This window comes from Rhodamnia argentea, chromosome 2, assembly GCF_020921035.1.
Source record: "Rhodamnia argentea isolate NSW1041297 chromosome 2, ASM2092103v1, whole genome shotgun sequence".
In the NCBI taxonomy this organism is placed as follows: Eukaryota; Viridiplantae; Streptophyta; class Magnoliopsida; order Myrtales; family Myrtaceae; genus Rhodamnia; species Rhodamnia argentea.
Genome location: NC_063151.1, coordinates 33,372,327 through 33,397,065, shown reverse-complemented (window position 1 = coordinate 33,397,065; position 24,739 = coordinate 33,372,327). Strand labels below are relative to the sequence as shown.

The window sequence follows — 24,739 nt, the reverse complement described above, 5'->3', positions numbered from 1 at the left end:
CAATCAGCCTATCAAAGTTGGTCGAATGAATTGAATTGGCACAAATGTAAAAGTTCGGGACTTAATTGAGAGAAAAAAAAAAGGTTTAAAATTGAATTGGTACAATTGCAATAGTTTTAAGACTTTTTGGGTAATTCTCCCAATGGTGATAAAAGGGACGCGATCCATTGGGAAAAAGAAGAAAACTTGAAAATTTTGAAATGATGAACTTGACAACATGAAAAATTGGAAAAGAAGAACCTAATTCCAATTCAAAATGGGCATTTTCTCTATGGGTTAATACCACGAAAACCCTCAAACCTTGTGACAAATTTACCCAGATTAATTAAACTAATTTTTTTATCACAAAAAAAATCCAAGCTGGTGCACTTGTAACAAATTTATCCTCAACTAATTTTTTTACCACAAAAAATTTCAAACTGGTATATATGTAACAAATTTATCCCAAACAAATTTTTTGATCGCCAAAAGCCCCAATTGGTACGCATGCAATAAATTTACCCGCCATTAGTTTCCGTTAAATTTTACCATCAAATTGATGAGTTACATGACATGTGATAGTTAATGGGTATACCAATTTGAGATTTTTACCCTCCGTTTATCATAAATGTACTAATTTGGAGTTTTTCATGGTATTAACTCAATTTTATAGAAGCTAATAGAGGGTAAATTTGTCACAAAAGTACTAATTTGGAGTTTTTAGTTGTCAAAAATTAGTTTTGGTTAATTTATCACAAGTGTACTAGTTTGGAAATTTTTTGTGGCCAAAAAAGTTACTTTGTGGTAAATTTATCACGAATTTATTAGTTTTTGATTTTTTGTAGTCAAAAAATTAATTTTGTATAAATTTATCACATGTGCATCAATTTGAAGTTTTTTATGGCATTAACCATTTCTTTATTTTATATCCAACACAAATTTCAAACAAAATTACTCCTGTTCTACCAAGAAAATGTTGGCCAGCGAACCTTTGACCGAGAAGCTCAAATCTCTATTTGAGGCTGATTTGACAACTTCAGACCCTTGTTTGAAACAAAGCTCACTCTAGATCTTTTCTTGAGAAAGTAACCCCATTTTAGGCCTTTTTTAGGATTTTTCCCAAAATTTTCTGTGCTCAAGAAGTTGTCAACAATTTAACGGCTGGTTTTAATTTTCTCGCATAGTTAAGTAATGATGGGGAATGTGCATTGCCATGTTTGTGCAGTATATCAATCATACTGTCACCTACCAATCATAGGATTTGCCATTTTGAGAATGTATTATATATAAGGCAAGTGTATAAAAAATGGGAATCACCCATATTATCCCATTCAAATTCAACTCGTGCAGATAACATTCGCCTAAATTGTGATGGTCTCATTTATGAAAAATTTCTTTGTGGGTATCCTAACCCTACAATTATGTTCAATTGTACAATGAGCTGTATTTTTTGCTTAAATTAGCTGAATTAGCATGTGCCCGCATATTCCTTTCTAAATTGTAGCAATCAAATCATGAACAACATTGTCATAGCATACGTTCACACATTTACAGTCTAGCCAATAAATTACATATGCAACGTTTAATGTCTAGCCCTCTGTTCTCTACTACTTTGGAATTGTTTCTATACGATGAATAATTGCTTTGGTACTCTAAAAGACTTCAACAACCCTATCTCGTTCAATTAGCGAACACTTCTCAAAGTACTAGTGTCTTTACTAATAAATTCCGAAATAATGTCAAATATATTGAAAACATACCAAGCTATAATATCCGTGCGATATCGATGAGTTTGATTGGCATTGCAAATGCGTCTAATTCAATTATGAATATAGCAGAGAAGAAGCGTGAGTTTAACCAAAATTAACTCTTTTGAGACTTTGAGTTGCATTTAGCACTTCGTAGTTTTTTTTTTTTGGGGGGGGTGTGGAGTTGATATCACAAAAAACTCCAAACCGATATATTTATGACAAATTTATCTCAAACTATTTTGTTAACCACGAAAAATCCCAAATTAGTGTATTTGCGATAAATTTACCCAAAGCTATTTTTTTGAATATCAAAAATTCTAAATTGATACATTTGTGACAAATTTACCTGAACTAAATTTTTTTATCACGAAATACCCCAAACCGGCACACCCGTGAATACTTCACCCTCCGTCAAATTGAGTTAGTACTATGAAAAATTCCAAATTAATACACATGTGATAAACAGAGAGTAAAAATCTCAAACTGATACACCCGTAAACTATCATGTGCGATCCAACCCAACAATTTGACGGTTAGATTAAATAAAAATTAACGGAGGTTAAATTTGTCACATGTATACCAGTTTGTGGTAAATTTGTCACAAATGTACCATTTTGAAGTTTTTTATGGTCAAAAAAATAATTTTTAGGAAATTTGCCATAAGTCTACCAGTTTGGTTTTTTTGTGGTATTAACCCCTTTTTTTAGCACTCTGTAGTTTACGTGTGAGCTTTTAAAAAAAAATCCCTACATCTAATAAACCAAAGTTGAATATCGTCGAACCGCCATGTATACGGTGATTTCTCGAATGAATGGATGTGCAACCCCGCTTTGGGATTGAACAATTCTGACCAGACCCACCATTTATGATATTCACTATTATGGAAATGTGTATTAAATGCAAAGATGCAAGTGTATCCAGAATAATAATGAGTATGGCAAATACATTGCCTATTTATACGATCCTTCATCTTTTTATGCCCCATGCTTCTTTGCTCTCGTTAATTAGCCTCACAATCAGTCCCCCCACATCACCTCTCTCCTTATGCTAGCTCTCCCACCATGCGTCAAAATCTCTCTAGTCTTTTCCTCTAAGGCAAAATCTAGCGATGCATTTGATTTGTTCTCCATTCGATTCATTAGAGATTGTGATCCGTCATTCCAAAAGCAAATTTGATTTCAATTGGACAATGATCGAATCAGTGATTTACCAGAGAAATTGCTTCATTCAAGATAACATGCTCTCCCACGCACGGGAACAATTCATGTATATCAAGTCTTGCAATGGTGTGTTTCGTTAGTCCGTCCTAAAGTCGAACGAAGCCACCACGTATAACTGATATATATTTTTTATATACACATGATCTCCCTCTACGTATAAGTTGAAGTAATCTAATAAAGATGTCATTGAAGAGAGAGCAAGGCGACATGCTAAGAAGAGTGAGCTAGGAGGCGGCAAAGACAACGGCAGAGAGAGTCGTCGAGAAGAACATAATGTTGGACGAGGCTTTCAAGAAGGTGGAGGTGCCGCCTCATCAGCTGCCTCTTCAACTTCATTGTGCGCAAAGCTCAATTTCACTATTTGACGTCATCCCATCAGTGAACGGTTGACGTCAGCCCGCTCACTTCGCGATGGTCGAGTCCCGGATGAGCCTCCTCGAGTGGCGCAGCCTCCTAAAGGAGCCCTATACGTGAGAATGAGCTTGCACATAGCAGCGCAAACAGATGTGGGTACTTTAACATAGCAATATGTAAAACATATAATAAGGCCTGGTGTAAGGAGTGAGCTTCACTTGAATTTTGTTTAGGGATAATGATAGAAATAATCCTTAAATTTTGATCTATTGTGCAATATGATCCATGAATTTTTAATTTAACTAATATGATCCCCGAACTTTAGTCCAATGTGCAATATAGTTCATAAATTTTTAATTTGACTCATATGATCTCCGAACTTTTAGAACATGTTCAACTTAGTCCCCGAATTATAGAAAGATGTTAAATGTAGTCTTTCCATTAATTCAAGCTCAGAGACGACTTTGTACATTTTCTTATAATTCATGGGCTAAATTGAACATGTTCTAAAAGTTCGGAGATCACATTGAACAAATTGAAAGTTAAGGGACCACATTGCACACTGAGCTAAAGTTCAATAATCATATTTGTCAAATTAGAAGTTCAAAGCTCATAGTGCACATTAAATCAAAGTTCAAGGATCATTTGTATTATTTTTTTATTGAAATATACTCATGTTAACACGAAACTTGAGTCTTGAGCATGCAAATTCTTATTGAGGTGATTTTGGTATTATGCTTATAGCTCATGAGACATGAGCCTCGAGGATGCCCAAGTTAAATTCTTGTGATTGGCGAGTTTGTCATTTTTTTTCTATCGCGCTTTCCCTAATTAATCAATCATTGGATGGAATGATTTCCAGTTCTTTCTATTTTCTTTTTTTTAAAGCTCGAAAACCCAATACTTTCACAGCTTAGCAATGTCGACACGTAAAATTACATACACGCCCCACAATAGATGAAAATAATATGTGGATTTTTTAGGACGGGTTTTAGTATGGATTAAATTCTCGTAATATTTTAGAACTTCAGCAGAAAAGTAAAATTTTATATTTTTTTTATCTTTAAAAAGCATAAACAAACACAACCGTTATACTGGTTACATTAAAGTCCACGTGTTTTTTAATAATTGGCTTGTATTGTATCTATACATATAATTATCAATACATGGAAGGGAAAAAAACACCAAAATTATGTCCAAACACATTTACCCTAATCTATATTTTGTGATACTAACGACTCCAAATTTATATTTACGTGATATATTTACCCTTCGTCAAGTACCGTTAAAAATATGCATACATGAACGACGAAAAGCAAATATGTTGCCATGATGAACCCCACATGATTTAAATGAAATAAAAACGACGTCGTTTTGGTAAATTTATTACATAGATATAAGTTTGGAAATTTTTTTAACATCACAAGAGAACGTTTGGGGCAATCATGTAATAATAGTGGGCATAATTTGAAGTATTTTATGTTAAAAAAATTACGATAAATGCCTCACAATAAACATAACTCTAAATTTTTGTGACTTTTCTCCCTCTATCAAAAAAAAAAAAAAAAACTCTTGTGGCGATAAACAAAAAAGTGTTCCACCAAAAAAAAAAAAAAGAGAAAAACTTTCTACCTAAGAAAATACAAATAAAATCTCGTATTCGGAAGTAAGCCGTCTTCTCTGGTGAGGAGAGGGAGGAGGGACGCTGCTGGATGGAGGAGACACTACCACAGGCAGAGCGCAGAGCACACAGATAAGGCGATGGCGTGCGGCGTGGCTTCTTCGCGAACCCACTTTTCTCCTCTCTGCTCCGACACAATCCCGACGCGCTCGGCCTCGGACAAACGACCCAGTTCGCTCTCCTGGGCTTCTTCATTCCCGATTGCGGACCTCAATGTCTCGCTCGCAATCGCCTCAAAACCCGCTCTACCCAAGGTAACGCTGAACTCGTTCATTCCCACCGGTTCTTGACTCCTTCGCATTGCTTCTTGCTTGATCTCGCACAAAAATTGAGAAATGTACCGACTGATTAGTTGATGATGGTACTGTTTCCGCTCGATCGTCGTGAAGTAACGTGGAAGCTTATTCCTTTTACCTAAAAGTGAGCGGAATGTTGGAGCTTTTCAAATCCTCGGCTGAAACCGGTTATGTCCCTTCTGTTTTGTTACTCTTAGATGCTGATTGGATGGAAATCTTATGCTCCTGAGTTGTTTGTTCGATCATTGCAGTTTAGTTAGCAATGGTTGATGAAACTCAGCCATTTAATTGGATTGCAAAGGTTTTTTTTCGTTTGAGATTTTAGTGTTGCTTGCTGCAAAACTCGCGGGGTTGCGAACTGGTTCGATTTGCTAGAAAGTGGCCGGTCCAAGATTGTGCTTTAAATCCATAGTTTCTGCAAGCACAATACTGTTCGAATATTGATGACGCAGCTAAAAGCCAGCGCCTGAGAAAAATCCAAGAGAGAGATTCGCGCATGTATAAGGTGGATCCCTTTTGCCGTGTAAGGGAACCTCAGTGGCATAAAGTATGGCTTACACACCTTTGAAATGAATAGATGAAAATGGTCTGTCAAGTGTCTGGCTGCTGCTTTGAAGAATTCCAGGACACCCCGCTTACTGCACAGTTGCAGACTTGCAGGATAACATTTGAGTCACGTTCAGCAATCCTCCAATATCAAGACATTACCTTCCTAACGATTGTAAAATGTGGGATGTCGCAATTCTTTCGTACTTTTTATTCTCAATAGTTCACCTTTTCCTCTCTTCAAGATGCTCCTAGTTGTCAATCTGTTGAGTGTTGATCTAATTTACAGTACATCAGTTGAAATGTCCGGGTTCCTGTGTTTATTATTCATACGAAAGTGAAAGAACCTTAATTTGTTTTCGTTGGTTTTTTTTTATTTATGAAATGTTGCATACGCATCCGTGAGCATAGAATCAATCTCAGAATCATTGTTACTGATGCCTTTCTCAACATCCAGGGCAGCTCCAGGGTGAAGTTTCTCGATATAGCTCTTTTAAGAGTGTCTGTGATTATCTATTTGAGATGAGTTTTTTAGATGCTAATTCCTGGAGTATTCAATTGGATATTAGGTGAGGGACTAGTTACTAGTCTCTGGCAACTTATTTTGGGACCAACTCTGGCAACTAATTGAAGTCCTGATCTTTGCTAGTTGACTATTTTAAAGATATTTTCTTGACACTTCTCTTTATTAATTTTTTTCGTGCCTCAGAGTGTATGTTTTTGGATGTTGAAACAAGCACAGTGCCAATTTGTGTAAAACTGTATCAATGTCTGTAGATGATTGGTCCCAAACTATCTTCTGGAAATCAGATAATTCACTACTACTAGGTTTACTGGAAATTCTTTTGGGGTCGCTTTTGTTGTAAATTGGTTCTAGGTTGGTGGGAACTTTCTTTAGCTGAATTGTTACCTGATAAATCTTGCATTTGTTAGTGGGGCAAACGATGTTCTAGATGATTAGTCTCAATTGTTCATGCTTAGGATTCAGAAAACAGGGGCAAAAGCTATTTGTTAGACCTTTTGTGAGGGGCACTGTGTACCGGTCTTGTGGTTTGGTTAAATTTTTTTCCGTTTTGCATGGATGATATTTCTTTATGTCCTTTTAATATGGTTGATGCTTTTTCTTTTGGAATTGGTATCTTCTATAAGGATAGAGCCATTAGAACGCTCCTAAATTTTTTCTGCGGAGTCAGCTTGGCCATATTGACTGAGATACAGATTCTAAGGCTAAGAGCCATGTTTTTCTTTTACAGGTGAGCTTACAATAACGTTCTCCTTAAAAGTAATTTGTTCTATTTGGATTGCTAGGAATCGTTCATTCAGTCTGCTTGGACCCGGAGATCTCGCGGTGAAGCTGCAAAGAGACCCAACAGGAAGTCATGGAAGCAGAGGACAGACATGTACCTGAGGCCATTCCTGCTCAACGTGTTCTTCTCAAAGAGGTTCGTTCACGCAAAGGTGATGCACCGAGGAACGAGCAAGGTGGTGGCTGTCGCAACAACAAATGCCAGAGATCTCAGGAACAATTTGCCGTCACTGACGGATGTCAATGCTTGTAGGGTTATAGGACAGCTGATAGCTGAGCGAGCAAAGGATGCCGATGTATATGCTATTGCTTATGAACCAAGAAAGGATGAGAGAATAGAGGGAAAGCTGGGGATCGTGCTCGATACTATCAAGGAAAATGGCATTATATTTGTGTAAACCTCTCTTCATATTCGATAATGAAATTCGGCTGAATTTGTCTTAGTCCTCCATTTCCTTGGCCATGTGAGAAGCAGCACTTCGTTTGTAACAGAAAAAGAAAATAAGGGATTGTGCAATGCTCTTCATCGCTGTCTTTCTGTGGTGCCAAAATTTAGATTGCGATATTCGTAGCCAGTGAGCAGAGATGGATATCTGTTGGAATTCATTGACAGTTTAGGCGCTCAATCTTGCTTCCTTTCGTATTAAAAAAATTGCCTCGTACGGTGCAGCTTTGCCAATCCTAGCTGGATAAGTGTGCTTCTTCTCTTGATAAACCCCACACGTGCTCCTCTCATCCTTTTACATCAGATAACACTAAACTCATGAAAGCAGAAGCGAACGCACATGACATTTCAAGTTCATCAAACATAGAAGCAGGAAATGTGACCAGAACTTGACTGTCCAATACAAGGAAGCCTAAATAGCTGAAAGCCTCTCAATTTTTCTAGAGAATACAAGGAAGCCTTTGCCCTTATATCAAAGCACTCAAAATTTGGGAGCCGACACCCAAACACAACAATCCAAAAAATTGTTCAGATCACTGTAAGGCCACACCAAATCATTCATCTCCAGCTTTCATAAACATGCTAAAAACTGCTTGAGGCCAAAACTGAACAAGTTGGCAGTAACACAAGATGTTGGGTAACAAATTCGGGAATTACAGTTGTAGACTCAGAAATAATCAACACTAATGAAGGGCAAGTCTAATAGTGCAGAAATTTCTAATCAAATTAGAGTCTGCCCAAGCCGGTCTAACCAATATACTTCAATGTAGGCATGTGGCTGTGAAGTGAACTTTTACACTTCCTGACACTGCAAATATTTGTAGAACACTAACCTGTTATTCTCTAAGATTGTCAAACACTAACCTGTTATTCTCTAAGAGTAAGACCTCTACCTTGCTTCCTTAGTTTATCTTTGCTTCCTCAGTGTATCGACATCCTCAGTTTGCGTTGCTTCCTTGCCCAGCTACCTTTCATCATGGGATCAGGTTATCTTTGATCCACTGAAGCATCAGAAGATTGTCAAACACTAACCTGTTATTCTCTAAGAGTAAGACCTCTAACATAAGATGATCAAGGATGTGAAAATCTGAAGTAGATTGGTATATTTTTATGTATTTCAAGAAATAAGTCCAAGGTTTCAGCATATTTTCTTATGACTAAGTTTAACAGAATGTCGTGCAATAGTGTAAAAACAAAACAGCATATGTCAAGTGGACTGTATGCTGCCCACTAACACCGCACCAAGATTAGATCAGATCCATTACTCAGGAAAAAAAAAAATTTTCAAGTTCCACTCTCCAAATAAATTGTAAGTACAGCAATGAAACAGAAGTTTGAAAGCACCGTTTGGAATGCTAAGTTGCATCTCTCTACAATTCCACTGTTCCCTTTCTAGAAAATGAAACAAATGGTTCTCACCCTGTTCCGACCCTCCTCTTCCATATTCTCGTTCGCAATTGCCAAAAATGTAGAACAACTCTTAGCTGCCTGAATATAATTTCCTTTCCACAATGTAAGAAACCCATTCCACATCTTCATGAATCTTGGTTTCAATATCCTTTTCGCTTGTTGTCTGTCCCTAAACCCAGACTGAATACACCCTGATATACAGCAATCACATATATCAACAGCATCATATCCTCAACTATTACTCACCAGAGACATTCAAGTTGAAAATCTTACTCGAGAACATTATTTAGACAAGAAGATCCAAGTTCAATCCTTAACTCGCAAAACTGCAAGCTGGATGAAAATCACATCTTCATCTTTCAATGCCTCATGTGAATTCATATTCTTTCTCAGGACGAATTGTGAGGCATCTTCAAATAAATGCCTCCCATGTATTCCACTCTCTAAAGGTTATTTCCCAGGAAACTATCAGTTAAGCAGCCAAGTACAAGTCATGTGTATCCAAGGACTAACTGAGCGACACTAAGCTAGAAATGTTCAGCAACAAGTTGATTTTTTCAGCCAGCCTCTAAGTCTCCGATCGTTTGTTTTTTTTCCATCTAGAGTAAAAACAGCTCAAGGTACAGCTATATCGACACCCCGACAGAAAAGATTATCTCGAGACAAGCACGTCTATACTTAAATTTTGACTATTCTCAACTGCTTAACAGTAAACTCCTCATCATGGAAAAGGGCTGTTCTTTCGCTGATACACAGAGCACTCCTGTATTCATACCTTCAAACACAGTAGCATTCTGATCCCCATCGAAACATTCACCGAACACTCAATAGGGAGGCATTAAGGTATCTCCCTATATCAAACAAGTGTACATACTCGTCGAATACCATAAACTCCCTGAACAATAAGGGCACGTTCCCACAAGTCTGAGAGGAAATGGAAGATTTATTCCGGTAAATAAATGGACAACTGAAACCAAGGTCGTTACAGATTACAGTGGGGGTTAGCATTGCATTTGGCCAATCATCGCCCACCTCAAATTTATCAAAAAAAAAAAAAAAAGAACTTGAGCAGCAAAAACGATGCAATACTCCAACACATTCAAATCACCATGGACTCGAACTTCTCCGGAGCGGAATAAAACTTTTCCCCAAAAGCAATCATCACTTGAGCAGTTTGACTTAGGTCCAGATAGAATACGACCCTGAAAACTGAAACTCGCTACTTGTGCGAGCCTACCGATTGAGAAGGCGGGGCGAAACTGAGAGAAGACAACCCGGTGGTGTCGGGGCTCTTGAGCTGATCGAGCTGCTTCTTGCCCCGGCGGAGCAAGTACTCGATGTAGAGGAAGTTCTTGCGGTCTACCTGGTGGGCGTTGCGGCGGAACTCGGACGAGACGACCGAGTCGATGCGGCGGCGATCGTCGGGGGACTTGGAGCGGGCCGCCCGGAGGAACCCACGGTAGAGGGCGAGCACCTGCTTCTGCATCCCGGAGAGCCTCCTCGGTGCGTTCCCGCCACCCATTTGTCTCTCATTTAGGGAGGTCGACTCGCCAGAGTTTCAGGCCGAGAGAGAGAAGTGGAGAAGTATCCGGCGATCTCTCCAGAGCCGGAGGCGGTTCTGGTTATGGCAAGTGGCAACGAACACAGAAGTGAATTTGATCGTTTTCCCTTCCGGGTTTTCCTTTTTTTTTTTTTTTTAAATCGGATTGACTATTTTTCCCAATTCTCTACTTTGGCATATGAACTAATCTTTTTGGACTGAGTTTGGTCGTGATAGGATTGAATAAGACACGATATTAAATTTAAAAATTTTACCGTATTCTATCTACTATTGTCAAGTATATTGATTGTTTAGTATTTACGACAAATGATGTAAACGAGTGTGAAAATGCACAAACAGATATTATTATCAAATTTACTAAAAGAGAAAAAAAATAACTATTTACTTTTGCTACTAAGAAAAGTTTTGTTTCTCATATTACTTTCATTGAACTTCAATATGAATGGTAAAATTACGAAGGAGAAGGAGTTTACGCTCTCTTTATGCTTTTATAGACTTTTTTATCACATTGAATATTTTTCCCAATTATTTACTTTAGCGTATAAGCTAATGTCTTTGATGGTCTTGATTTCTACCTAAGATGGGGTTGAATAAGATAAAATATAAAATTCAGAGATTTTGTGGTATCTTATTCACTGTTTGATGAATCGTAGTAATAAGTCAAATATATTTATATCTTATCATCATATTCATTTTTGGTATTTAGGACATACAAAGTGAATGAGCATGAAAATACACAAACAACAATCATTGCCTAATTTAGTAAAAGTAAAAATGCAATTACGAAAAATTTTGCTTCTCTTACTACTTTCGTTGAAATGGAAGTCTCTCACCTTAGTGCACTGCACGTACGTTATAATAAAAGGATCGAAGACTTTGCGATTGAAACACTCAATATTGAAAATTTATAATAGACTATTAGTGCATGTACTTCATAATAATATGAAAAGATCAATATAAATGTGAGATTTTGTGGGATAATTGGCCGGAGTGGACGTGAAAAGGGAAGAATTTAATTTTGATATTATGTGAGATATGAGATTTTACGAGATTGATTTAAAAATTTGAGTTTTTAAATGGAAGGGGCACGCATGTATATAAAAGGTTACATAAAATGAAAAAACCTGACATAAACATGTGCGGGGGGAGGGAATCATGTCCACAGTTAATCATGTCGTGAAATCGCGGAGTCAAAATGAAAAAACCTCGGCACTTTAAAACGACCTTTGACGTCCTCATATTATGACGGCGAGTCGCGACAGCTGCTGCTACACGGTGTGCCACGCGCTGCTCGCTTCCCTTCCACTCGCTGAGAATCGACCCCGAAAGCTCGAGAAGCACGAGGATCTTTTCCGTCTGCACTCGAACAAGTTCGCGTCGCATCCCACCTTCGAATCCGACCCGTTCCGTCCGAGTTCTCCTTGTCGATCGAGAGAACTCCGCAGAACCTCTCTTGTGAGGCCGCCGACGGAGAATGCCGCAAGGCCACAGCCGTCTGGGAGCCGGCGGCCGCTCCACGCCCTCTCCGCCCTCTTCGCCGCGGTTCCGCCACGGCCGGAACAAGAGCTCCGGCGGCGGCAGGGGGTCGAAGAAGAGCCTGGTGGAGAAACTGGTGTTGGCGGTCGTGTCGGCGGTTTTTAGGCGGAGAGGCGTGCTCTTGTTCGCGCCGGTGTTGTACATTACTGGTATGGTGTTGTATATGGGGTCTTTCGGGTTCGACGTTGGGGTGAGGATGAATGCGGGCGGTCCTGCGCCTCCGGGATCTGTGTACAGGAGTCCTCAGGTCTTCGAGAAACTGTGGCCTTTGATGGAGAACGAAAGCAATTCCAGCTTTAACGCGGTAACGGTTTTGTGCTTTCTTTCTAAAGCTATTGGCTTTAGTTAGATTGTTGGATGCTTTTTGAAACGTGTCGTCCATATTGGTGCTAACTGGAAAAGTGATCAATATGTGCTGTTAGTTTGTCCATTGCCCTGCTCTGCTTGTTGATTTCGATCCTCTCTCCAGTGAGCTACTTTTTTTACTTAAATTCTGTAATGGAGAAGCGAAAGTGACATTAGAAAAGCTATGCTGATGCTGTGGCTGCTGCTGTTGTTTCGAGACACTCGTTATCTGTTACAGTTCTATAAGAATGTGGAGATCCTTGCTGAAAAATTGCTTTGGAGAGACCTTTTGGTTGCTTGGTTGTGTAAAACTATGGCATTCTGGCGGTAGGCCAGGTTATATTTAACTTGCTAACCTCTTACTAGTCGGCTTAGAATTGATTTAGCATTAGATCTCACAAGAGAGCAGTTTCTGTTTCTACATTTATGCTTGAATGTAATAGGCTGTCACACAGAGGAAGTTTAAATGTCACAAAAAGGATGTTGCATTCTTCTGTGGGCTGAAGTGAATAGTATTCGGTATAGACATCGGCAGTTTGCTGTCGAATTTGTAAGTTACTAGTCACTGTGATTGTAGCTGATATCTTGTCATTTCATAGCATGATTTGTCTGATCTCCACAGAAATGCAAATTATTTAGCTGATCTCTTGTTACACTTCATGCAGTTGACAATGGCATGGAGTCAAACATTACATCAAAGTTGGCAGCCTTGTGGTAGCATGACCATCTGTCAAACAGGTTGGACTTTCTGTTCACATGGTTTAAATTAAACACCTTTCTTGATAAGTTGATTATGAGATGTGTTTCTGTGCTCGGGTTAGCTTTGATAACCCTTATGACAGTGCGCTCTTAATGCAAGTTATAATCCCCTAGCTCCCATGCTGACCACCTTGTTCCTCATTCATATATGCAGCATAAGTCTTAGCCATAAGGATATTATGCAATGGCACAAGCATGCCTGCAGATACGCTCATATATTGGTGTTTGAATTTCTTGCTTGTTTATGTGTCCAATAATGCTTTTCCAGTTGAAGAGAAATGTGTTGTATTATGCTTGCAAATATCACTGCAAACAACTCATTAATAGTGTTTTTCTGCTACTAGGGTCCAAAGAATTGCCAGAATCGAATGGTTTCCTTATAATTGAAGCAAATGGTGGGTTAAACCAACAACGCTTGTCGGTGAGTTCTCATCAACTGTAGTAATGTTATGCATCTTTGACACAGTTTATAAATTGTATTGTCCCATCTCTTAGTTCTAATATTAATGCAACATAGAGAGTTGGCGAGACTTTCTTAATGTGGGATCACACACTCTTGTCACCTTTCAAGAAAACAAAACCTTTCTACACTTTCTTTTACATTTATGGCTATCGGGATAGGGAAGGTTAATTGTATGTGTGCATGCATGGGAAAAAGGAATGTAGCTTAGGGGCGCACATGGCAACACTTCTGCTCTAGAAATTAACTTCTGGCCAGAATTTGATTTTCCTACTTCTAGAGAGAAGTAATTTTTTTTTTTAACTTCAAGTGGCTCCAAAACTATTTCTGGAGCACCCAAAAAAAAAAAAAATGCTCCAAAAGCAAAAAAAAATGAAGTTGCGTAACTAAATTGGTTTTTTGGCTGGTCATGCAAGACTCTATGTACGTGGTCTTTGACAAAAGAAACAAAATTTAAGCTTTCTGCAACATTGCACAGTTTCAAAGCGTGGATAGAATGGATGCTCTTCACATGTCTTAAAATGGTAGTTTTTAGTTTTGGATAGCATGCCCTGCTTGAGTCATGGCTCCTCTCGCTTGATCTGCCAATCTTATCTGGAAAAATATTTTATTGAAGTAGATCAAATCTTCCAGATTTGCATGCAGATGGCTATTGGGAAGTTTGAATCAATTGGTCAGGCCAATTTGCAATGACAAGAATTTGTTAAGAATGGAGATACATATAGGCTCTGATGAAGACTAATAATGGCTAGCCTAGTGTTCTAGTCCAGTAGGTTCTTGCTTGGTTAGTATGAATTGAGCATTGTATGTCCGAGTATGATTTCATTTTATTTTTTAGTATTGAGAACTCATAGCGAACTTTCTCCTGTTCGGTTTTGCTCTTCAGAATAGTGTGCAGCCACATTGAGCTGTTAATACGAGTCCCTGGCCCGTAATCTGAGTACTAATGCTGAACTGTAAATATACACCTGGATAAGTTGAACTGTACATTGTTAATTGCATGAGACGTTGTAGTAGTTAAACTCTTGTTGTATGTCTTCTATCTCTGCATTGTAGCTGATATAGTTGTCGCCAATGAAGATTCTTCTCTCCTCATGGCAGATATGTGATGCGGTGGCAGTAGCTGGACTGCTGAATGCAACTCTGGTTATACCTATTTTTCATCTGAACAGTGTTTGGCAAGATTCCAGGTTATGATTGGTTTTTACTCTTCAGTGAATAAGAATGCATTAGGTATTTCAGTGTGGTTCATATTCAAATAAAGCAGAAGATTGCTGTTTTGGAACCTACTGTTTAGGGATTTTCAAGTTCTGTCTATCTATATGTGCGGTCTTGGACCATTAATAATGATTCTTCTTTAGAGTTCAGTCACTTAATTGATCCACTTTCTAAGTGAACTTACAAGCCTTCTGGCAAGGGAAAAAATGAACTTAGAAGCTCTGATGTTGAAATTCAGATCACTGGCTGACATACTGCTTCAATTATAAACTTCTGTGGAATATCTCCTTAAGTGCGATCATGATAGCTTCTATTTTCACGCAGCTTTTAGGCAATGGTCCTCACATCTTGTAGCACAACAAGGTTACAGAATCATGAACATTGTCACCGTCATAAGCCTTGCTGATCAGTGAGATTCCTTGGACAAAATGAATTTCTTGTACCCCAATGCTTGGTGCATTAAAAGATGTTAACTAGCTCTCGATCAAGCTAGTTCCTAATCTGTTTTATGGGTCCTGTCAGAAACCAGCAAAAGAAAGGTGGCATGGGCCGTTCTTACTCTAAAATAAGTGTACCTCAAACTTGATTGGTATGGCACAATCGTTTGTTTCTCTTGCTGAGTTTTGGGGTCTGAGCTTTTCAATTTGTTTAGTTGGGTATCTTGGTTATTCAGATCTTATGGGGTCTCAGTGTTCATCTACCATGACATATGATTTTACATCTATAAGCAGCGGTGGAATGAAAAACATTTAGGTTGATAAGTTAGAGTGCACTAAAAGTCCTATCTTGTAGCATGATATTTGCAATAATCTCTCTGCAAATTACGGTGCTTCAGACATCCTTTTTTCTTTCACAAAGCCCGCTTTACTTCAAAAGGATCAATGCATCATTAGGAAGCAACACTTTTTGTTCTACCTATTCTCTATAATTTTATGACTCGAGGACATCACTTCTACATTGATTTAAGCTCACGTCATTGTAGCATTTACGTGCTCCGAAATGTGGAAACCTCACAACTTTTTCCTTTCGTTTGTTTCAGCAACTTCTCAGACATATTTGATGAAGATTTTTTCATTGATTCTCTCAAGAATAATGTAAAGATAGTCAGAGAACTCCCAGAGGATATGCTTCAGCAATTTGACTATAACATAAGCAGCATAGTAAATTTAAGAGTAAAAGGATGGTCCACTCGTAACCATTATCTTGAAAAGGTCCTTCCAAGGATGAAGGAACTCGGGTATCTGCTCTTTCTCATCCTGCAATGCTAACTTTTTCCTCTGAAATCTTTTCTTAGCATAATTGACTCCCTTATAGCTGCCACATATATAATATTCACTTGGATTGTTGTTATCTGAAGAACTGCAGCAGGATCCAATAAGCCTTCCTAAATGTTCCTGATTAGGTGAAGAATCCATAGAGTTTTATGCTAGTGGTGGGCTGTATATCTGTATTGTCAGCTCTTAGGGATGATAAAATAAAAAATTCCTATGTACGATATCCATCCTGCATCAAGGCCAAATACCCTGTTTTCACTCTAGTAGTTAGTCCTTGGGATCTTTCTTGCGATATCATATTCACATCTTGTGGGAAGGATTTAACCAAAATCATGGTACGACTTTCATCATTGGGTGAATAGCATACACATCCCCCGTCGCTCAGAACTGATGCTTTACCTTGTATGCATGCTGAGACATGCACCAGTTTGTTTAGTGATGCTTACAAATTCATGATCAGCTGAAATGTGTGGAAGTGAGAGAAAGAAATCTGGCAACCAATTATACATGGAGCAAACTGTATTATATTTTGAAAGAAGTGGGCAATTTAATATGCAAAGGTAGCGCTGGAAATCCTTTGTATGCTATTTTCTAGTTTTAACCATTCATTCCTCCACGATAAATCACATTATCTTATGATTCATGACTGTATGACTTAGGCTCCTAAAGCTTTGTCTGTTGCTATGTTCAATTTCATCTAGAACTATTTGTGGGTTCTATTTTTATTACAAGAGACTTATAAACGATTCAGGATAGGCAACTTGTGTGCAAGTCCAACTGTCCACCTTGAACATGCATACTTTGGACAAGGTTAATCTGAACATTGCTTGCCGTTGTGCCCTGTCTGCATAGTCATGTACAGGAGATCTTGGTGGGGCAGTTTAGAAAGCAAGGCAGTTTCAAACAAGAGTTTAGTTCTTTTCTTAATATTGTTGGGGCCCGTTTAACCAGAACAAGTGAAAATGGGAAGTGACATATTTATCGGCAGCTATGGTGAGCATCAAGCTGCTGTCACTAATGATTGTCCTTTGGCGCAATTCTTGTGGACCTAATGACTACATTTAGGGTTTTTATGAGAATTTCTATGGCCCTTTGTTCGTATATCAGCGGACTTCCCTTTCGGTATTCATGCTGGAGCATCTTAGTTTAGTATGTCTCGCAGAGCATGCTGAGCCAAGAACCTGTAAGGATCTTAAGAAAGAATGCCAAATTTAACCAGAACAAGTGAAAATTGTCTAGCATTCACTAGTATTAGACAGCATGGTTTTTGGGGCAATGTTTTGAGTGGTTAATTTTCTTTCAAGAAATTTCTGTGCACTTGTTACGATACCATCTCAGTAAAATCACATTAACAATTTTATGGAAAATCGTTGTAGAGACTTTCAATCTTCTAAGAAAGTAAGAAATGTGGGTAAGACATTATGATGGGAAGCAAAATTGCTGCACTCAAATTTGCATGCACCAACACTACTGACTTTGTCCAACTTGAGAGATGTGGGTTGAGTAGAAAATAGATGGTTAAATTGTTTAGAGAGTTAAATGAATTGATTTCAGTATCTAAAGTACTTAAATTATTTACCGAAAACCTTTATATGTGCGCTTTAACATATGATAAATTGCTTTAAAATGGCGAAATCATGATATTCTATTAAAAAATAAGCACGTGTGATTATTAGATTTGTTAAGAAGTGTATAGTCTGTCTATTCTCAATTTACACATGGTATTGCATTTGTTTAAATGCACGACTCGAATCTGCTCCCCCATAAAGCACACATTGTTACATCAAATTATTGAAAGACTTCACAGGCATGCTGCCTATATGCAATGACAAGGATAATGTAGTTCTATAGATAGGAGGAGGTAACACAGCAATCAAATAAAGAGGGTATGAAATCGAACAAAAACAAATGCATACCCCACCCAAGGAAAGACAAATTCTTACATTGTGGTCTCCAAGAAAAACTGCAGGACCTGTAATTTCAAAGGTATGTTTTCATTGCGTAAACAGGTAAAACATGTAAATAGATCGTGTAGAGAAAATATTAGACTCCAGTTTGTATAAAACGGGTTGCAAGAGGGAAGGAAAATTACATGTGTCAGTTTCTAACTGCAATTCAAACATATGGAAGAGAAGGGAAATGGACTGACATGTATTCCCGTCCTTCTTTGGTGATAAAAATGGAGCAATTGGATTGCTTGGTTAAATGCTTGATCATTTAATTTTTGTTTTGAGTAGTGACAATTTAATTCTAAATTTCCAACTTCGGCTCTGTGTCTATTTGAATTCCACAAACTTCTTCCTACTAACGTAAAAGGGTTTTTATGGCGTGAAGAACCAAGGGCTGAATTGCTGAAGGAATTCCATTGGATTACCTTCTACTCATTATTTTGATGCGGTAATGAACTACTCAATGAAACGTCAAAAAAAGATGAATAATTTGACCATTCGACTCTTCCTTGTCTCCTCTTTTAGTTCTTTTTTTTTTTTTTCCCAAAACAAAGAATTAGAGGCCCACTCAGATAACCCTTAAAGAAAATAGATTACATATTACATTTGAATATAAAATACAACCTTTGAAGTGTACCCCATTGACACATGAAAACCCTCTTATATATACATACGTATATGTAAATAAAGGGACATGACCCCACTCAATTTGTATGACTCTTATTTAATAATTAGAAGAAACATCATATATTAATCACATATACTAAAGGAGAAAACTTAAAAGAATATTCTCAATTGGTGATTTTACCTTTGAAGACTATTCAAGTTACATGTATCTAATTAATGTGAAGGATAGGGTTGGTTCTAATTAATGTGTAGGGACGTGGGAGAGAATGGAGTTTTGTATGAGGTGGCTCAACCACAAAGATCCATTCTGCCCAACTTTCTCATTATTTATAGATTTTGGTGGGTCAAGATATTACATGCCCTATATTCACTGGATGATCATGACAAATGGACATTTACAGTAGTTTCACATTAAGAGGCACGTCATCTGTGTTGAGTCATTAATTATCAGCTTTAAGCAATTGTCACCTGTACCAAAACCAGCTTTTTATAAACCTTTTAAGTATCCTTCTCTGAACCACGATGTTGGGATGGCGATGCAGATAACTTAGGTGGTTCTTCTTCATTTTACAGAGCTGTGCGCATTGCCCCTTTTTCCAACAGATTGGCAAATGCAGTTCCTTCACCGGTACAATGTCTCAGATGCTTAGCCAATTTTGAAGCGCTGAGGTTCGCAGAACCTATAAGAGTTCTTGCTGAGAGGATGGTTCAAAGAATGACTAGGAGAAGCTCAGAAGGTGGGGGCAGATATGTGTCGGTGCATCTTAGATTTGAGAAGGTGCTTCCCCTCCCTTTCCTTATTTCTGTGGTGCACAAGATTAAAACACATAATCTTAGATGACCCAAATCTGAAACTTCATTCTTGCACAAGGATATGGTTGCCTTTTCATGCTGCAAATATGATGGTGGAGAGGAGGAGAAACGTGAAATGGATATTGCTCGAGAAAAAGGATGGAGAGGAAAATTTAGGAGAAAAGGAAGAGTGATAAAACCTGGCGCAAATCGGATGGATGGAAAATGCCCTCTTACTCCGCTGGAGGTACTTTCTACATCAACCTTTTTAAGTTAATTCATATTTGCGTGTAAGTGAGAATCATTTTATGTATTATCTGATTGTTGTAGCTCCTTTGGATGGTTAATTTTCCCCACCACCAGAACTATTCATTTGAAGTTGCCCAGACCTCATTGGCTAAATTAGAAGTGTGGTAGAGTAGCCAAGTTTCACGAATTCATGTGGCAGGCGATTTGTAGCTTGAATGGTACAATTGACTTTTTTTTTTTTAGCCATAACATTTCTCTTCAACCATCTAAAGTTCATATTTAGGATTTGGAGCTGTAATCTCCTGTTAATGATGAGGACATTTCATGTTTTAGGCCATTTTCAAAATCAATTGCTTTACATTTGGCAGAGTATTTTGCCTGTTCTAAGTGCTTTGAGCATTTAGCTATGGTATTGTAAAAGTCTTTTTAAGTCGCTTAGCAATGGGTCTTGCATACTCTTTATATTCTTGTGATCTCCCTCCAGCTATTAGCTTAAGCTCTTGGGTTGGACTTTCTACCATGGTATTAGAGCTAGAAGGTCCTAATTACCAACTTTTTTAATAGTTTAAGCTGATAGATGAAGGCATGATTTAATATTTAAATATTCTCACACAAATATATACATAAGAGAGACTCCAGGTGGAATACAAAATAGTGCAAGAAATGGAATAAAACTGGTGAAATATTGAGGGAAATAGTCTTATAGACTTGAGTATCAATGTGCTGAAAGCTGGATGTTTGTCTTTCTAAGTTAAGAGTAAAAATTCGCTGTCATCCCTAGAGGAGTGCGTGCATACTACTTTATTCCCTCCAGAGTTACTTTCTCATTCTCCAAGGGTTCATCATTGGATGACCTTTAATATGTGCATTACCAGTCAAATAATTCTGTGCTCCATTCAATCATATCTGATGCTGGTGTTATGGTAAGCATGTGTGGGACTTTCAGATGTGCCTTCTTGCTTTAGTATCGCTTTAGTATCATCACATTAGGTAATTGTCTTAGTGCTTTTCTACTCTTACTTTCTTTCCCCGCCTCTTCTGGAGTTAGAAGGAAGTTCTACTTTATGTATTCATGTCTTTATGGATAGGCTTTGAAGGCTTGATGGAAAAATGAAAAGAATCCACATCTATTTAATCAGCTCAGGCCTTCCTTCTGTTAGGATTTTCATAGTTACCCGATGATCCTGTAACAACAACGGCTACCTAAGACCGGACTTGTCGCTTGAATGTGCCTCCTTCGTGATACTTGTTTTAAATTGCTTTTTGGTGCTCTATTATCCGATGTCATCACTTTGAGATATGATACTTCTGAGAAAATGCTTTTTCCTTGTATTGAATCTTTTTTGTCTTTTTCAAGGTATAGTTGTCTAAAACCATTTCTCATAACTGAAATTTTTCTCTACTCCCATGCAGGTGGGCATGATGCTTAGGGGCATGGGTTTTGATAACACCACTTCAGTATATGTGGCAGCTGGAAAAATTTATAAAGAAGAAAAGTTCATGGCCCCTCTTAAGTTGATGTTTCCATACCTACAAACAAAGAATACCCTTGCCACTCCCGAAGAACTAGCTCCATTCAAGGTATCGTCCTGGCCACTGTCTGAGCTCTTTATTAGATAGAAATTTGGAGCAAATAATAGGATGAAGAAATTCATTTCATACGATCTTTCTGGTGTAGGGCTTCTCATCTAGATTGGCAGCTCTTGATTATTCAGTTTGCCTTCAGAGTGAGGTATTTGTGACAACCCAAGGTGGAAACTTTCCTCACTTCTTGATTGGCCATAGACGGTACTTATTTGGAGGCCATGCCAAGACAATTAGGCCCGACAAAAGGAAATTGGCATTGTTGTTCGATAACCCCAAAATCAGGTTCCATTGGTTAAACTATCTTTCTCTTTCTACTTGTTCCCTATCCTTTGATTAATGCTCCTTGGTTGTGCTCTATCCATAAACAAAAGGTTCTTATGTGAATTATCTCATATTTTCACTACTGAAGCAGTGGTCTAGTTGGAAGGTGGGGGTTGTGGGTCAGATTTTCATTGGGATACAATCTGGGTTGAACTGTGTATCCTTAATTATTGGGGAATTCTTTGCTGTTCTTGTGTTGAAACTTTGAATGTAGAATGGTGAAGTTAACTCATGTTTGGTTGTACTGTGCTTTAAGAATGATGTAGATGCTTTTTACTGGTAAACAATGGAGATACCTGCTTAAACTTAGCAGTTAATTAGCCGTGCAGGTGAGGAGAAGTATAAATTTTCTTTATTTTTCTCCCTATAAAACCGATATTTTTCAGTTTTTCTGGTAAAAACAGTGGTGCTAAAATCATTTGGGGATGTGTGTAAGATTTTTGTTATTATTGTTAGACAATATAAATATTAAACCATACATTCATCTAACAGTTTAAGCTTTTAGAACAGTCGGCAATGGTCTCACAAATCTCACATGGTATTAGCACGGGAGGTCTTGAGTTCTAATCTTTTCAGGCACAATTTACCTCCGCAATTACAAACTCCACGCCTAGTACTAGGCAAAAAGACCAAACTAAGAGTGAGAGGGAGTCATAGAATATTGGCAGTGGTCCCACAAAAGTCTTAAGGGACATTAACAGATCAATCTATTTTATGGCCAAACGGGACCTTAGGTGAAAAGCACAGTCTAAAAGGTGCTTATTGCATGGTTTCCACTGTTCGGTGTAGGTTAAAGACAGAATCTAATAGCCACGTTACCTCTGTGTATCAATTTATTTGTTTTAGTATATATATCAATTTATGGATAATATGCAAGCTCTTCCGCCATCATGCTCACAAAGCACATCTTGCAGGTGGGAGAATTTCAAGCGCCAGATGCAAGCTATGCTTCACCGAAGTGATGTTAAGGGAAGTGAGCTCAGAAAGCCTGGGGGCTCACTATACACTTTTCCCATGCCAGATTGCATGTGTAAGCAAAACAAGATGAAACATAAACATTGATATAAGAATAACAATCATCTGGAATATTGTAAGGATACGTGTCGTATAGGTTACAAGTTTATCACTCGTTGTGTGTTATAGAGTATCACACGGTGATTTTGTAAATGTCAATTCTTTTATCACAAGGGAAAGGCTAATTTTGATTCTCTCCAACTCTTTGGCCACTGTAACTGCTCTTCCAAGTACAAATTCTTTTATATTTTAGATAGTGCCCCTGAAATTATGGGTCCTGAAAATGATTGGAAGATGAGAAATTAAAGTTAGTTATCGTATAAAAATCAAGTGGCATGGCTTCTCCCTCATGTGGATTGAGGTGAGCCTGTGTTCTTTTCTTGTCTATCTATCAAATGCCTGTAGGTTACATGCTGTTTGCTTAGATCTGCTATCTGTCTGAGAGCATGGTCATCGTCAGAGTTGCAATGGAATGACCAAATCATGTACTTTTATGCACCCGGAGGACCCACTTGTAGATTATTCTTTAAGTTCAGTGGATTTTCATTGTGATTTTGCTTTCTACTTTGTCTTACATTTTCATGATGTTTTTTACTCTATCGTTGTGAGTCATGACAGGTTTTAAATAGCCAACCCAGGTGCATGTTCTGCTGTCGTGCCGTACACATTAGTGCACGAGAACATACAGATACGATTAGCAATCCGCTCTCTTTCCGGGAGATGAGCAGGGCCTATCAGTATCTGATATGTTATCGAAGTGTGAATTCGCCAGTTACAATCGGGTTCTGAGAAAAGTCGAAACGTCTCATGATAATGTATACAGATTTTGAGAGAGACTTCTCTCTGGTCATTTTTTCGTAGTTTTAGCATGGATAGATGGAAATATTGCCTCTCCATCTCTTAAGGGATTTTTTACTTGATAGAGTCAACCTTTCATCTATTCCTGATAGAAGTGGTGATGTTGGGATTTTCTGTCTGATGTCACTGGCTGGAAGTAGACGGGGATTTAATCGATTAAGGGTTTACTGCATGACATGGATCTCAAAAATTGTAGAATGTGCAGTGAACGGTTGGCCAAGGAGTGACGTCTTTGACTTGTGCCTGCCCTGCCTGGGAAACCTTCAGCTTACACGTAACAAAGTAGGTGCAACAAGTTAAGTGCGTCTGCCTAATTCATTAATCCAATGTAACTCTCTCTCTCTCTCTCTCTCTCTCTCTCTTACATAATCCATAAATACATGCGTGTACATTCTCTCTTTAGATATACCCCTTCTGTGAGTGAACCTCTCTGCCATTTTATTCGGACCGTAAAAAAAAAAAATTGCATTGGAAATTCTAAATTTGTCAGAAAATGCAATTGAGTCCTAAAACGTTCAATAAATGCAATCAAGTCTTAAAACTTATCACGAAAGTACAATTAGAGTTCTAAAAATTTCAAATGGTGCAATCAAGCTCTAAAACTCGTCATAAAAGTGCAATCGATTAGGACTCGATTGTACTTTCGTGACGAGTTTTAGGATTTAATTTCACTCTTTGAAAGTTTTAAAATTTCATTACACTTTTGTGATAAGTTTTAGAATTTTTAACGCACTTATTCCAATAAAATGACAAACTGAAAAATTAAAACGAGGGATACATAGGAAAGAAAACGATCTTGTACCCTATTTTTTAAGCCTCTTATTGATTGTCCTAACCTATCACCTTCAAAAAAAAAAAAAAACAACAACAACAACTACTATCGCCTTTTTGGAGGCTCAAGCTTTTGTTTCTTGGCCAAATTTTGGGTAGCCCAATCTAAACCTGATAAGTCTTGAGTACATCTAGAACCCCTTCTACATCCAAGGCAGGTTCTCAACTAGCTTTCCAATCACATCCCACTAAAGCACACTAGAATTCAACAGCTGCTCCATTGCACCTGTTTGGCTTAAATAATTTGGAGGAATAGACGTATCAATGCAAAATAAACTGTGTAATCACCCGAACGAGCTTCCTTTACGGTTCGAATGGTATTACCTAAATCACTTTAGGAGAATAGCGATGTAGTACGAATGAATGAGGT

The 24,739-nt window shown here is 38.0% G+C and overlaps 3 protein-coding genes across 9 annotated transcripts; 2 read left to right on the top strand and 1 right to left on the bottom strand.

Annotated features, from left to right (window-relative positions):
• Positions 1–4,998: 4,998 nt before the first annotated feature.
• Positions 4,999–7,576, top strand: LOC115738381 (50S ribosomal protein L18). Of its 2 annotated transcripts, XM_048275197.1 has the most exons (3): positions 4,999–5,239; positions 7,136–7,309; positions 7,387–7,576. In XM_048275197.1, the coding sequence occupies exons 1-3, from the start codon at positions 5,066–5,068 to the stop codon at positions 7,408–7,410; spliced, it is 372 nt and encodes a 123-aa protein (XP_048131154.1). In that variant the 5' UTR covers positions 4,999–5,065; the 3' UTR covers positions 7,411–7,576. The 2 variants fall into 2 exon arrangements, with proteins under 2 accessions (XP_048131154.1, XP_030526851.1); XM_030670991.2 differs by having other exon boundaries at positions 7,136–7,576.
• Positions 7,577–9,913: 2,337 nt separating this feature from the next.
• On the bottom strand, positions 9,914–10,602 carry LOC115734353 (succinate dehydrogenase assembly factor 1A, mitochondrial). The gene has a single exon (XM_030665094.2). It carries the CDS (start codon positions 10,508–10,510, stop codon positions 10,208–10,210), a length of 303 nt encoding a protein of 100 aa, XP_030520954.1. The 5' UTR covers positions 10,511–10,602; the 3' UTR covers positions 9,914–10,207.
• A 1,172-nt stretch (positions 10,603–11,774) lies between these two features.
• LOC115734322 (O-fucosyltransferase 9) lies at positions 11,775–23,816 on the top strand. Of its 6 annotated transcripts, XM_030665066.2 has the most exons (12): positions 11,780–12,389; positions 13,096–13,168; positions 13,534–13,610; positions 14,751–14,839; positions 15,907–16,104; positions 19,291–19,495; positions 19,589–19,756; positions 21,172–21,339; positions 21,437–21,627; positions 22,581–22,756; positions 23,299–23,317; positions 23,367–23,816. In XM_030665066.2, exons 1-10 carry the CDS (start codon positions 12,024–12,026, stop codon positions 22,726–22,728), a joined length of 1,683 nt encoding a protein of 560 aa, XP_030520926.1. In that variant the 5' UTR covers positions 11,780–12,023; the 3' UTR covers positions 22,729–22,756; positions 23,299–23,317; positions 23,367–23,816. The 6 variants fall into 6 exon arrangements, 5 of the variants coding, with proteins under 5 accessions (XP_030520934.1, XP_030520926.1, XP_048130449.1 ...); XR_007197508.1 differs by lacking the exons at positions 23,299–23,317; positions 23,367–23,816 and adding an exon at positions 22,385–22,451 and having other exon boundaries at positions 11,777–12,389; positions 22,581–22,714; XM_048274492.1 differs by having other exon boundaries at positions 23,299–23,816.
• The last annotated feature ends 923 nt before the right edge of the window (positions 23,817–24,739 follow it).